This window comes from Portunus trituberculatus, chromosome 40 (genome assembly GCF_017591435.1).
Source record: "Portunus trituberculatus isolate SZX2019 chromosome 40, ASM1759143v1, whole genome shotgun sequence".
Classification (NCBI taxonomy): domain Eukaryota; kingdom Metazoa; phylum Arthropoda; class Malacostraca; order Decapoda; family Portunidae; genus Portunus; species Portunus trituberculatus.
The window spans coordinates 15,857,902-15,873,822 of record NC_059294.1 but is presented as its reverse complement, the minus strand read 5'-3'; the positions used below and the strand labels follow the sequence as shown (position 1 = coordinate 15,873,822).

The window sequence follows — 15,921 nt, the reverse complement described above, 5'->3', positions numbered from 1 at the left end:
AACACATCAAGGAAAGGAAGACACGAGTATGTTGGCTACATACAAGCACCTCCTGCGTTTACTGGCTGGACCGTGCGATGACTCAGGCAAGACAGAGAGGCAGGGTAGCATCACACTGGGCACAAATTCTAAGTTTACTTGTACAAAACTTACAGAGTACTTAACAGGTCTACATAGTGCGAAGTGACATTGGAGACAGCAAGTGTGTGTGGTGTGGAGCAGCGGACACGGCAGGGATAACTAAACAAGCTACTGCGACAGCGAGACAGAGTGGCAGCGGTTTTCTCTCTCTCTTACCTCGGTTGTTGGGTGGACTTCTGGTGAACTATGGGCACTGGGCAGACACTGACAGGGATGAGCGCCTTTGAGCGGCTTTCTCGTTCCCCAGGCGCTTGGTTCGGACTCCAGTCATAACACGACCAGCCACCTGCACTTCTGGCTGGTATGACGAGTTCTCACTTGTAGCATTGGCAGCTATGCAGCATTACCACCACCAATTTTCACTCCCCCGGCTTCTATGATACTAGTTTATCAAAATAACAAATTTAGTAGTTAACAAACATTGATACCACAGACTTACCATCATTATATTTAGATAAGTATTTATACATTCATATATTTATTTATGTATGCACTTATGCACAATAGAACTCATAATAATAACATTCCTGGAAGACCACTCCCACTCTCCTAAAACACTCAAAATTAACACAAAGCACTCAACATTTACACAAAATGCTAGTCAAAAGTTTTTAAAACACCGTACAACACCTCAAAATGCCCGCATATCTTCCCATAACTCATAAAAACACCCAATATACACTCTCCCCTCTTCCTCTCCCCAGACACACATCGACCACTATCAATTTCTGTTGCAGTATGAACTACCTCATCTGTATGATATAGGCCACCCTCGCTCGGTTCCGGCGCGGTTGGAACTGCCCTGTGTGCCCAGAGCCTGTCATATACTCACTCTAAATTCATAAAGCCTAGAGCACTTCTTTCCCTTCTGTTAAATACTTTTAACACATTATCTGTCTACAGCAAACACTTGATCTACACAGTCCCTTCCTTTCTTGAGTTTCATATATCCTGTATTATTTGATCCATACTTTCTCAGGTTCTATCAATATCTTACTATATAGCTACCTTACTTACCATACTTAATAGTGATACATCTGCCATCCTTCCGTGATGTTGCCTTTGCTATCTAGATTTTTGAATTGCTTTCTTATTAAACCATGTGTTTACAGTTTTCTTATAGCTTTCACTCAACACAGTCATATCAAACTCTCATCATTTCCATTCCTTCCAGCCTTCCAATACTTATCTACCGTACCAATGTACCTAGCTATCAACATGAGCATTTAAATCTCTCAAGGCTAATGGTATGTTGACACTAGTTTTAGTCTTACAGATAATCATTAAAATCAGTTCAAAAATTTTCTCTCTCCTAATCATCCCTCACTATCTGGTCCACAGACACTCACAACACACTACATCTCTCTTTCTAACCTCAACTTCACCCACATTACAATAATAAGGTGAAAATAAAAAAAAGATAATCACAGATTTTTTGGCTTTTATCAAGTCAATATTCCAGAAATGGTCATGTACAGCCTCAATTTTACTATTCTTAATAAGATTTCTAGCACTTCCACCTTTCTTCCCTCATGCTGTCCATCACTAAAATGAAGTTTGGAATTTGAGATTCAATTTCATATCAGGAAAGTTCAAAAGATGGAAGTTGATAAGAAGATAAACTACACATGGAGTACAAAGCAATGTCTACTTTTATGACCCTAAATACTGTGACATACATCTTACCATAAGGAAAAAATAATGCATGATGTTCTGAAATGTCTCATTTCTGCTCATACAAACTGAGAGGATAATGAATCATAAGTGTGTGCCACAGGAAGAGATGAGGTCTGACTTAAATTTCTGGTTGTCTGAGTGTCTGTTATAGTCACAGTAGTATGTTCTCCACTCATATTCATAGCACTTTCAGTACAATTAATATTTGAAGGAGTCATTGTAATATTTTCCACAATGGCTGTGCTTGTACTATGGTAAACATTTTCTATGTTGGTGCTATGGTGAGGATCCCCAGAAGAATCATTTATGGAAGTTGTTTCTGTGAGAACACCTGGTAAATCATCACTGGAGGTGGGCACTTGATAAGTGACATATGTCCAGCTCTGGGAAGCAGCTCCAAGAACTGGTGTACTAGTGGGGTGCATACATCCAGCCTGCAAGATATTGTTAGGGACAATGTGTCTAGGGATAATACTCGGAAGAACTTCATTTGGGACTACACTGATAGGAAATAAAGGATTTATACTGGTATTATCCTGAATTGATGTTTGAATGCTATATGGTTTATCATAACATTGCGACTGATCTTGATATTCTGAGACAGATGGAATCTCAAGATGCACAGAAAGTCCCAATGGCTTTGATATTACTTGCTCAACTTTTGCTTGGTCCACAGTATTTGAATAATCCATCTTATTATCTTGAGAGTACATGTATTGATTTATAGTTTCTTCTGGTAATCTTAAGGATGCTACTAAGCTGCTTGCTACAGTTGATAATGCTTCAGCTTCAGAGGATGACTGAGTATCAACAACAGTCAAAGTTTCATAATTAACTTCAGCATTTGTATTGTCTTTTTCATAATTTGAATCAGAATTAGTTTTTATAATATGACTGCCTCTTTCTGCTTCCTGAGATTGCGACTCTGCACTGTGAGAAGTTAAGTCTTGAGATTGCATTTCTTTTGCTCCTGATGTGGATTGTAATGTTGTCTGTAAAGACTTGTGACTAGATTTACAGTGTGCCTTGAGGTTGTATGAGCGAGCAAATGTCATTGGACAATGGGGACACTTGTGACTCACCGACGGTTTTGTTTGACACAACTTGGTCTGCATGTGCCCTTGCAGAGCCCCAAAAGAACAAAATTTTACACCACACACAGAGCAAGTGTAATTGTCAGCATTCCTGTGTTGTGATCGATGTTTAAGTAATGCAGCATCATTTATTGCTATGTGATCACAAAGGTCACATTTTGGGAAACAAAAGCTTTTGGATATCTTGTTATGCTGTGTATGTTGGTGATAAGCTAATTCTATTTTACGTCTAGGTTTGAATCCACATATATTACACAATCGAAGCTCAGTTTTACTGTGTACCTCTCCCATGTGTTGTTGGTAAGTATAATAGTTTTCAAATTCTAAAGGCTCATTTGCAAAACATTTGTAACAAGCATAAGGAACATTTTCAGTACGAGAAAGTATTGCATTACTCTTATCTTTGTGTGAAAGGAAAACATGTTTCTTAAGTAAAAAGTAACTCTTGAAGGTCATGTCAGTACATTCAGGGCACTCAAAAGAACGCTCACTGAGTGCTGTCTGTACTGTGGTCATGTCATGTTTTGAAAGGGAAGAAGTTTTGGATACTTTAGTAACTGACTTTGATTTAGCATCTCCATCGCTTAGGACAAGATACTGAACTTTAGACTTCATTTTTCCTCCTCCGTCCTTTTCATTTCCTTTCTTAAGGATTTTCAGACGAATCTTTTTTTTATCTTTAACTAAATGAGGGTATTTCTTTAAGACTTCTGATATGATTTTTGCATGGCTGGTTATATCTCCCTTATTTACATTACATTTACTATAACCTTGACTGGAAGAGCTAACACCTTTCTTGCCATGGGACCTTTTAACCTGAACATTTGATGAACTAACTGTTTCAGATTCATTCAAGGCCAAATTCATCAACACCTTTTTCTTCATGGAGACAGTCAGTTTTACTGGCGAGTGTGTGTCATTCCGTAACTTTGTGTTGCCTTTTGTTTTCTGTACTTGAATCAATGACTGTGCAGGTTCCTTAGAGAGAGAAAATGTAGCAACTTCATTAATAAGTTCATTATTTTCATCCATCTGGAAGGACACATGCTTTATTTCTTTATTTGCATGTGATTTATTTTTATTTTTCTTTAGAATTGATTTCACAGGTATAATTGCATTAGACATAAGATTGCCCTTTGTTAAAGATGTCTCTTTACTGCATGTCGTATTATTAATGGATAATAAGTTAAATTTCTCATTAGATTTTTTTCCTTTGATATTTGTGTCATGTAATCCATTTACATAATTTGAATCTTTTTCTTCAAGTTGCTTACAAATACTTGAAACTTTTTCCATGAGTTCATTTCCTTTGGTGTGATAGTCATCATGAATATCAGCAACACTATCATACTCATCACATTCAGTAGGAGCATTTATATCATTACCCAATCCTAAGTTTTGGTTAGAACTGCTTATGGATTCTATAATTTGGCTTTCATGAGATAAATTACATATGAAATGAGGATTCTCTTTCTTCACTTTAACATCTGATGAGGACAAACAGTTCTTGAATACTTGAGATGTACTAGTAGTAGTAGAAGAGCAAGTTTCTGAACTGGTGCAACCCACCAAACTTGGAGAAGATATAGGAGTATAAGTAAGATTTGAAGTGGTAAGTGTAAATGGTACATCAGGAGATGAGGTTGGAGAGTTTTTGGTGCTCCATGCAGCAGCTTTATAGGAAAGCTTCTCAGAGTCCTCTTCAAGTTGAAACCTTGTTGGTCTTGCCTCTTCGGTAATTTTGCTTGACCTATTAAAAAAAAGGATGAATATAAAATACTATAGCATTTAATTTTACCTGGAAACATTTTTGAGCACATCAGGCACAATATTTAAGTCTATCAAGGCAAAGTAGGAGATGTATCACTTACCTTCCTGGACTACTAGTAGTGTAAAAATGATTCCTTGAGTTAGTTACTAAATAATGCACTAAGGGATCTGGTGTTTCACACTCCTCCATGTCTACTTTCTCAGCATAGATAGTCTCTGAAAAGATATAATCAAGTACAAGCCTACATACAACTTTTTATGCACACAGGAAAAAGACCAAAGGCACAGACCCAGAACCATACTGGGAATGGAGGTATTTTGAAACTCCTCTTTTAAAAAATTTCATGTGAAAAAGGGACATACAGATTTAGTCCAAGATTTCCAGTTTACCTATAAAGGGAATGCAAGTGCAAAGATACTAGTTATCTATGTATATATATATGTCTATGGACAGGGACCATCCCATGTTCTATCTGAGGAAGCCACCCTCAGACTAATAATAAATGAAGTCTAATGTGTTCATGTATAAAAGAAACTGAAACCTGCAAAATTGAAAGAAATTTTATAATAGTTTGGGAAAGAAATTAGTGTACTACTGACATGGTCAATTTTTCATTCCAAATACTCAATTGATAGATCTCATACTACAAATAATTTAGAAACTAACCTTGAATAGTCTTTGAATTGAAGTCCTGCTCATTTTCCACAAAGATGGTGTTTTTGCTGGTGGCAGGCTTGCCTTGGAGAGGGCTCTGCGGAAAGTCCTTGCTTAAAAGAGTATCAAAACTGGTGGTCTCTGTTGAGAACTGTTTCTTGTTTTCTATTTGCTTCTTGGAATCTCTTATTGATGTCAAACTGTAAAAATTGTACTGTAAATATGGAAAGTGATGATCCATTATGTGTATCAGGAGTGACACCTCAAGTCTTTTTGCAGCAGTGTAAATTGCACTCATCTTATCAGCTGACTTCTGTATTTCCAAACGGCCACTATAGACAAATCTGAAATGTATACGAATCTAATTCAGAATAATAGTACACACAAAACATGTACTACACAAATCAATGTAGTAATTGTTAAACTTATATGAACAGACAATTAGGAAAACAGCAGGCAAAGAACAAAAATTTTGTTTCATGTAAAATATAATTTCAAAACTAATTGTATGTTTCTAAATGCTATGAAATTTCTAAAACAGAGAACTCAAAGATTTATGATTGCAATTACTACAAACTATTTTTATTTAGGGATTTTAAATGAGTGGAAGGGAAAATGAGACTGAATTATTCACGATTTCAGATCCCCACAATGAAAATCCATCTGGCTTGGCCAGTGTATCTGTTGTCAGGCCACACTTGAATTTCATGCCATGGCTAAACAAAGCCTCAAAATGCATATGAGGGCCTCAGAACCATAGGGGCTCAAGCACCGCCACCATGATTTTCAAGGTATTCATATCTGTGGAATTGGCAACTCTTCCTCTGTCTGGTTATATTGTTTGCCATAATGTTTTCTGACTTCAATATGGTTGGAAGTCTTGTAAAAGCCAGTGAACTCACAATCTATTGATTCAGGAAGCATGTGTTGTGTTTGGTGGTTGAGCCCAGTGGTGCTCCAATTTAAAACCAGACAGGCTCAAAGTTAGTGGGAGTTAGCCAGCCAATGAGAGCACATGGTGCACAGCCTGCAGCCATCTCTTGTTCAATCAGCATTTTTTTTCCATAAGAAATGTGTCACCCTGGACCAATCACTGCACTGCTATGTACATCACAGATTTCCTGCCCTTCATTAGTCATACCAAGTTCCGGTACTTCTGGGATAGCCTGCCACAGCAGGATGCTCTGCAACATAAGGGAGGACTGGGGGCAGATGACACTAACTATGAAGGGGACGAAGACAAAAACCTGATGGAGTATGATGAAGAAAAGTAACTTAACTGCCCCCTCCCCCTAACCTTCAATTTCTTTAGTGGATGTACAATAACACTAAGAGTGAATACAGATTGTTCATACAAAGTCCTTTCCTTTGACTAACAAGTGCCCCACCTATTAATCCTATGCTTTACCATCATGACTAAGTTATTTTCTTAATGATTTCCTCTTACATCACATTAATCATCCTTTGATTTGTTGCCTTCTTTTAAGTAACTACTGTAGTGTAGTATATACGGTATGTACAAACACTTGTATTTTCTCCTAATTTTCAATACACTTAGCCTATGATGCTGTTCCTTTATGTAGTTTATTGCACTATCAAATCATTTACTTCACTCAAAAATTTGTTCAAGGTTTAAATCATGCCATACAATGAAATGTACGAAAACTTTTACGTGCTAGCGTTCAAATGCACCACACATTTATTTTTTATTCATGGTCATAAAAAATTCTTAAGAGCAGGGCTTTTTGTCTGAAACTTGGTTGAAATTGATATCTTTCTTATAAGTGGAGTTATTGTTCATAAACTTTGGACGCATTTCTTCCAATTTAAAAAAAAATGGTGCTTGAGCTCCTATGAGGCATAGAATATTGTACACTTAGAATAACCTGTCCTTGCAAAAAGCAATATATTGAGGTAGGTACACTTACTTAAAAAATATACCATTATCTCTGCACTTAAATAAATGTAGCACCTATACTAGACTACTTCCTATTTTAGTATAAATGTAATGTGGCTGCCAATATCTTTAAAATATTTTGGATAACTTCACTAACTCCAGCAAATCTTTATCTGATACTGAATGCCAATGATAATGACAATATAAGGATTGAAGGTTACTAGTGATATTGTCTTGCCTAAAGACTAATAACTATTAACTTACACATATAATTGATAACATACTACTGTGTTTTAATAGCTCTCTAGCAAATTGATGAATTGGGATCAAACTTTGAGAGTGTGTATTTCAAGACACAATGCTATTTATTGCTACTACGGTAAAGTGACAAAATGGGTAATAAATCCTTATGCATCCTTGCGAGAAAGAGAGGTGGAAAAGAGTGATTTAGAGGAGAGATCACAAGATGAAATAATTTGTGTAAGTTTAAGTAATACAGATGCACCAAATATTCTAATAGTATAGTTTCAATGATAGTGATGTAAGTCACTCTTTCCAACAAAAGGCTGATCTTGATAATATCCCACTTTCCTCAGGAATTATAAGGATTTGCTACCTTTAATGCAAAAATTAGGACTACATTAAGTTAAAAAGATTTAGACTAGTAATTGATTTATTTACCTAATTACTGGTTCAACACTTGCAAAATTAAGATCTGCAGGGACCATCAACTCATTCTTGCCCAGCACAGTATCAGCTTCAGCCACAAGGGATGTACATGCTAACAGGACTGTTCGATGTACCTATAAGACCATGATGTAGAATAGTTAGCAACATACTAAGCTATCTGAAATGAATAATGTGAATTCTGACAGTGATGCCATAGCATGTGGCTGATTCTGACTGGAATACTTAATGTCGTTGTAAATGATGTTATGTAAAATATAATTTGAGTATTTGTTTAATTTTTTCTGAATAATTAATACTTTGATATATACTATTATTCTTGTAATGACATTTAAAAAAAATTCAGCTAAGGACAAGCTTAAATGGTAAGATGATGAAAAATTATAAATAAGCAAGTTTGGGAAAGTGAGTGATGTGCTACAAGGGGAGGAGACTTGGCTTGTAGATCAGTCTCACATAAGGCAACTCTAGTTTTACATTACATATAATACTTGTATCTTTGAAACTCTAATTGGAATACAATTGCCTTGTGAGTAGATGACAGCTAATCATACGCACCTTAAGTACTTCGCCTCCACAAAATTTAAGGATGAAGTCACACTGGGTTTCATTTTTGTACAGCAGCTCTAGATTCTGCAATATATGTGTAGCCCAGGTGTCAACTTGCAAGAAGCTTGGCTCCTCCAAGCTGCCACTCATTATTGTTCCTAGTGCATGGATCTTAGTCTTGGCTCCTGATACATCATTACCTAGCCTTACATTATCTTCTTTCATGCAAGAATTATAACTTTCTCCTAAGATGTCAACCACTGGCAGAGGAACACTTGTGGATGGCTCTGTACATCTTAGGGGGAAGACAATTTGCTGGTTATGATGAACATTTTGATTGCAAGAGTCTGCGGAAGAATTATTTTGTTTGCTTATTTCAACAGAAATGCAACCAGGGGCATCACACACCATTTCCTGTGGTGTCCTTCCAGAGCAGACATCTTTCCTTCCACTAGTTATGGTTGTTTGTCCAAGGTATTCAGCTTCACTCTTCAACATATCTCCAAAAACATCAGGTAACTTGGGGAAGGTTGGGATTGGTGTTGAAATAGCTGTTATTGCTGATGTACTGGCACTCAAAGTTTGCACTGACGAAGTAGTAGATATTGAAGATACCTTCGCCACTGGTTTTAATACTGGATTTTTGGAATGATTAACATGCGACACTAATTCAGTAGAGATAACTGAATCTAATGTATTGCACTTCTCTTTCAAACATTCTGGTTCTGCAAACTGGTCAGGTTTTATAGTTTGAGGACAACTTTCTTCATTAGTCTTTCTTGTTTTGCCATTTGGAAAACTTGGGCTTTGAACATAAATCAAACACCCTTTTTCATTTTTAAGTATGCTATTCGAATCAATAACTTGTGTAAAACTGCAACTTAGTTTATCAGAATTAGTGATTTGCATGTCATTTGATAATGTTAGTGATCTGTTTACAAAATCAGGAGGCAGTTTTGGGGTTTCTTTTCCTTTGTTGTTTTCTCTATCACTCTTATGTTCAACATCATTAGTGGTTTTAATAAGCACTACATTACTGACACCTATGTACTGCTTGTTTTTTATTTGATTTGACAATAATCCAGCTTTACTCAAAGAAGCATACGTGTTTTTATATCTGTTTCTTACACATTTTTCTGTGCTGGAGGCATCAATAATAGAAAATGTTTTTCTACTATCGAAATAAGTTTGCTTATTGGAACACTTTTGTTGGGATTCAAGTGGTGCTACCTGACTATACGACTGTATCTGTGTCTCAACAGCTTCTTGGTTTCCAGTGTTAACGATTTCACTATTTCCATTCTTTCTTCTTTTTGATCTGCTTATGGTGATTTCAGATGCCTCAATAAAGTTGCTAGTTATGTCTCTGAGGTGTTCATTACCCCGCTTTCTTGAGAGTTTCTGTTTTGTAGTCATCTTGCTTTTATCTGCAACAAAAGAGCAGTAATGATAATTATTAGTTTGAATAAATAAATAAGAAAGGATACATTAATAGAAGTGTAAGTTGGTCTTAGTCTCTGCCAAATTATCAGAATTATAACTTATGTGAAATATCACAGAAAAAAACAACTCGGAAACCCTTCCTGCAGGGTCATTCTTTACAGGGAGGCGGTGGCATACTGGATAAGGTGGTGAGTGTGGGATTGGGCAGACGTCCACGCGTAGGTTTGAATCCCACCACATACAGCCTTAAAGTTACCTACATATCACCATGATACCCAGGTTCTAGGTGGTTACACTCAAGATGAGCTTGGGCGGTGATATGGGTACCACTATAAATAAAATTGCCTGCGCCACTAATGGGCGGAAGCTGAACAGCGCTTCCCATACACTCTTCAAGTGTGCCTACAGGCGGTATAGGACTTACCGTACAAAAAAAAAAAAAAAAAAAAAATTCTCTAGTGAGTCTAGTTTCATCCTTTTCCTCCTTCTAGAATCTCCACTGTATCATCCTCAGATGATCTGTCAGCTGCCTGCTGAAAAAAGGATAAAAGGAGAGGAGGCAGCAGGCATGGCTTCTGGATCTACATTGTCTGAGGTAACTAAATTTTGTACCTGGCTGCAGTGCATGTCCCATAAATTCATAGCATTAACTGTTAAATAATTTCTATCAATTCTACTAAATATCTTTTACATTGTCTGAGGTAACTAAATTTTGTACCTAGCTGCAGTGTATGTCCTAGTTATTCATAGTATTAAATATTACATGATTTATATCAATTCTTCTAAAAATCCTATTTAAACCTATTCTTAGGTAGCCATTTTAGTTTCATTGAGCCTTCTCATTTACTCTCCTTCCAACAATTTGAAGATCCCATTTAGGTCATCCTACATTCTTTTACAATGTAGTCAACATTCAGAAAACTCCCTTATGTGGTTAGAATTTGGGGCACTTAGGGCTATATTGACATTATTCATTTATTTATTTTTCAAGAGAATGAGTAAAATTTCCATGTGTTTTTGCCCATTTATGGCATATAACACTTGTTACACTACTTTAAGCTTGAAGAAAACCTTAAGACCATATTAATTTTTAATCTTTAATGTTGTCAAAGTGCTTAAATCTTTGAGAACTGATCTCTAGCTTTCTGAATATCCGGCACCTTCTGCACTGACTGACAAATGAAGTGGTCACACCCCTTAATGAAAATCTACCTTCATGTATTCACACATGAACCATAATAACATCACAAACACGTCTTACAAGTAGATCACTGCTGTCACTTCCATACTCATACCAGACGAGAACTCCTGAAACTATCAAGTAACATGTACATCATGCCTCAGACTGATTCAAGGTGATACACGTTAAAGTAAGCTCCACCACATTTACATGTACAAAGGTCTGTCCTCGGTAATTTCCATTGTTCCTGTGGTGTCTCCCTGGTACTCTCTGCAGACAGGCACAGGGGATTCACTTGACAGATAGTAATTATGTCTGCGTCTGCCTCCTCCACTGTAAACAAAGCTTGTGGAAAACGCATGCGCCTCGTGTAATTTCAAGGGGGACTCGACCATCACCCTAAAATTTCTTTGTATATGTAGGCTACTTTGAAACTCTACTGGAGATAACATTAGATCAGTCTTAAAAGACCTCAAATATGATAAGTTGGATTCTCGTATATATTTTTCCCACTGACGTTGCTAAATTATAATTCAATTATCACTAGAATCTTAAATAACATCTTTGAAATACAAAATATCTTCGAAATGGCAGTAGTATTACGTATAAGAGATATATGTACTACGTATAACAAAGAGAACGATGGGCACGTCCCACCCACTCTCCTCATTTCCCGGCTCCCGGGGCATTCCCCTTCGCAGCTCCTCCACCCAGCTGATTTGACGTCACATGATAGGAAACCACGCTATTGGTCAAGAGAGAGAGAGAGAGAGAGAGAGAGAGAGAGAGACAAATTAAGGTGGGATTAAAACAGGAGCTAGAAAGGAGATTGATAATAAATGGAAGAAATAGAAATAAAACAGGATAGCAAGGAATAACTAAGGAATAACATAAGATATAGAAAAAAAATGGATAACGAATAAACGAATGGGTATGGGAATAAAAATATCATAATGAATAAGGAAATGGGAGGAAATGATAACACAGCAGATGGAAAGAAAAAAAATGGACATGGACAAGTGAAAAGGATAACGAATAAGGGAATAGGAGGAAATGATAATGAGGATGATGATAAATAGGGGAATCGGAAATAAGGAATCCCCTTCCCTTGTGCGCAATCCATTTTCTTTCTATCTGCTGTTTTATTATCATTTCTTCGTATTTCCTTATTTATTGTCATATTTCTATTCCCATTTCCTACTATTCTTTGATTCGTCATCTATTTTTCTTCCTATCTCTTGTATTATTGCTTTCTTATTTCTTTCTATCCTGTTTTATTTCCATTTTCTCCATTTATTATCCGTTTTCTTTCTATCTCCTGTTTTAATCCCACTTGTTTCTTTCCCTTATTGACCAATAGCGTGGCTACCAAGGAGGTAAGATACCTCCTTGGTGGCTCCATATATGTGACATCATAATTATCAGCCTTGGAGTAAAGATAAGAGGATCGAGAGGCTATGACGTCACAAAAGTGAAGCCGCTGAGCTCCGCCCCCAGTTTTCGGAAGTCACCCAAAACATTGCTTTGCTGATGATACGCGCACCATTCATCCATTTCAACATTTTGCAACTATGCCGGCCTGCTCGGCCTATGGCTGCACCAGGAGTGACAATGGAGACAACATTTCACCGGTAAGGTGTACAGATTTTCATGTCCAATTCATCACACGAAATGCTATATAGTTAACAGGGTTAGAGCATTAACGTGCTTATAAGTTGCGGGAAATTACATGACGAGTTATTTCAAGAGTTTCATTAGCAGTTCATCCTTTGTGAGATCCACATGCGATCAAGTTAAATCAAAGTATTGCAGAGTTCTATATTCATCATCAGAACAGCAGTAAACATTTACTATTTACCATAAGAAGTGACGAATTATGATATCTTGGCGTGTCTCTATGTTAGGCACCCCTGCTGTATATTCTCTTTTTGACTGACAGGTATGCCATACACAAACAAATAGTAGTCAAGTAAAAAGAATACGTAGTTCCTTTTGGCTTCATAGTTAATAATGGTACATAGTAATTTCCCGAATATTTCTGCAAAAACTGTCTTCAAAAACTGTCTTGCGTCCGAGGGAGTGAGACGATCATGGGTTCCTTTTGATTAATCCCTCACCATCTTTATTTATATATATTTATTTATTCATTGATTTTTCAATTGGGACATTTTTTGGTCTAGCTCTTTCAGTCTTCTCTTTTGCATGGCTTCAGGATGGCCTCCAGTCAAGTCATTTCAGGCTGCCTTTACCATCCCTTGAGTAATCCATGACTGCAAATAATTACAGTACTCAACGTAACCTAACTACTATATTGTAGAATAACAAACAGATATGAATTTTCTATATAAATGATAGGAGGAGGATTTAATAGAATCATAAGTATTCAAGATGGCGACCTTAAGAAATCTTTAGTGAATCGCTTTAGGGGAAGTTCGGATTGACTCCTTATCATTTCTTTGTACGTAATGCTAAAGTAGGGAGCGTTAGTGAATCCCGCCCAAGGTGTCCATACGAACTCCCCATAAAGCGATTCACTATAGATGTCTTAAGGTCACCATCTTGGATACTTTCTTTTCAACTACTTCACTTCTCTGGTTGTAGTCTCCGCCAAATGGTATTAGTGCATAATTGACATTTTTACTTCAACCAATGGCAGCGCTTTTTCCTCGAGGGACATTAACCTATCAGCAACTAGTAGAAAAAAAGATTGCGTCATAATCACATCATACAAGAGTGGATCCCAAAAGATGGTTATAGGGCAACTCAGCCCATTGCCAATTCGGCCCATTGTCAGTTTGGCTCACCTATATCACCACGGTGTGGTCCATTGTGTGTATCAAACTATCAATATCATTATTGATGGGAAGCATGATGTATAAATTACAAAACATATATTATTATTACTTCAGTAATGTTCATGAGTTTTAAAGATAGGAATCAGTTACTGCCAAACCTTATATATATATATATATATATATATATATATATATATATATATATATATATATATATATATATATATATATATATATATATATATATAAGTGAAATAAAGGCCATTTTTACATTGTACTGTCACTGCCAAGCACTCTCTCTCTCTCTCTCTCTCTCTCTCTCTCTCGTCATTATTCAGCACTGTACGTCACTGCCAGGCACTCACATCTCCCAAATCACTGCTTTGTACTGTAAATAAGTATTAGCACTATCACTGAGCGTCTACTTCCTTCCCTCCTCAGGCCAGTCATATGATAATATCCAGCCTCAGAGTACCTTTCTGTGGAGGGAACCAGAATTGTTCTCAGGTCGGACTGCTCTCTTGGTGGCGACCCAAAATGTCTTGACATCTCGCTCGACTTTTTCTTCATTAATTTATGTATCATTCGCGGTCTTAAATCTAATTTTAAATCTGTAGAACACCGCCTTTCCCCAACTAAACTTCATCTTCTTTTCCTCACTGAAACACAGCTGTCTGAGGCAACTGAAAGTAGCCCTTTCTCTATTGCCTCCTACTTTCTGTATCCTAATATTTGCTCCAAAGCAACGAGTTAAGTTACTCTCACGCCCACGCTCTCGAATCTTCCAAGTTTTCCACCATCTGGCTCAATAGTCACTCTCTAACTAAATTTATCTGTGCCGGCTATCTCTCCTCTAACTCCTCTGAATGAAGTAAATTCTTTGTATATTTAACTTCCAAAGTGGAGAAGATTCTGTCCCTCTACCCTTTCGCGGAGATCTCCATCCTTGGAGATTTCAACATTCACTATCAGCTTTGGCTTTCCTCTCCCTTCATTGACCATCCTGGTGAACTAGCAGCCTTCAACTTTACTATCCTCCATGACCTAGACTAGAGCAACTGGTGCAATAACCTACTCGTATTCCTGACCATTCTTGATCTTTTTCTTACCTCTATTCCTTCTGCTTATGCTGTTACCCTACTCCGTTGGTCTCCTTTGATCACAATCTCATTTCTCTATCTTGTCCTATTTCACCAATTCCTCCTCAAGATCTCCCAAAACGAAGGTGCCTCTGGCGTTTTACCTCTGCCAGTTGGGGGACCTGAGGAGGTATTATACTAATTTTCCCTGGAATGAATACTGTTTCCGTGTCGGAGACCCATCTCTGTGTGCTGAACGCATAAAAAAGCTTTGATTTCAAAACTGCCCTCCTCCGGTTTCTATCCTTCTCTCTGCAACTTTATCTCAAGTTTCCTTTCCGACCGTTCTATTGCAGCCGTAGTAGACGGCCACTGTTCTTCTCCTAAATCTATTAACAGTGGTGTTCCTCAGGGTTCTGTCCTGTCACCCACTCTTTCTCTAGTATTCATTTATGATTTTTTCAACCAAATTTCTCGCTGATGATACCACCCTACATCTTTCCACGTCCTTTCAAAGACGATCATGTAACCTTCAGGAAGTCATCAGATCACGCAGGGACGCCACAGAACGCCTGACTTCTGATCCTTCTAAGATTTCTGATTGGGGCAGAGAAAACTTAAGAGTGTTCAATGCTTCAAAAAGCTCAATTCCTTCATCTATCAACTCAGCACAACCTTCCAGACAACTATCATCTATTCTTCAGTGACACTCAACTGTTTCCATCTTCCACACTAAATATCCTCGGCCTATCCTTTACTCATAATCTTAACTAGAAATTTCACATCTCATCTCTTGCTAAAACAGCTTGTATGAAGTTAAACGTTCTGCAGCGTCTCCTCCAGTTTTTTTTCGCCCTTCCAACTACTAACTCTGTACAAGGGCCTTATTTGTCCTTGCATGGAGTACTTTTCGCATGGTTGGGAGGGGATTCCGCTCATACATTTTTATTAGGT

At 37.3% G+C, this 15,921-nt stretch overlaps 1 protein-coding gene across 3 annotated transcripts; it reads right to left on the bottom strand.

Annotated features, from left to right (window-relative positions):
• Positions 1 to 1,565: 1,565 nt before the first annotated feature.
• On the bottom strand, positions 1,566 to 11,512 carry LOC123516194. Of its 3 annotated transcripts, none has more exons than XM_045275382.1 (6): positions 11,304 to 11,512; positions 8,480 to 9,897; positions 7,916 to 8,037; positions 5,350 to 5,681; positions 4,784 to 4,898; positions 1,566 to 4,662 (listed from the first exon to the last, which is right to left on the bottom strand). In XM_045275382.1, exons 1-6 carry the CDS (start codon positions 11,452 to 11,454, stop codon positions 1,875 to 1,877), a joined length of 4,926 nt encoding a protein of 1,641 aa, XP_045131317.1. In that variant the 5' UTR covers positions 11,455 to 11,512; the 3' UTR covers positions 1,566 to 1,874. The 3 variants fall into 3 exon arrangements, with proteins under 3 accessions (XP_045131317.1, XP_045131319.1, XP_045131318.1); XM_045275384.1 differs by having other exon boundaries at positions 11,209 to 11,328; XM_045275383.1 differs by having other exon boundaries at positions 11,175 to 11,307.
• Positions 11,513 to 15,921: the final 4,409 nt, after the last annotated feature.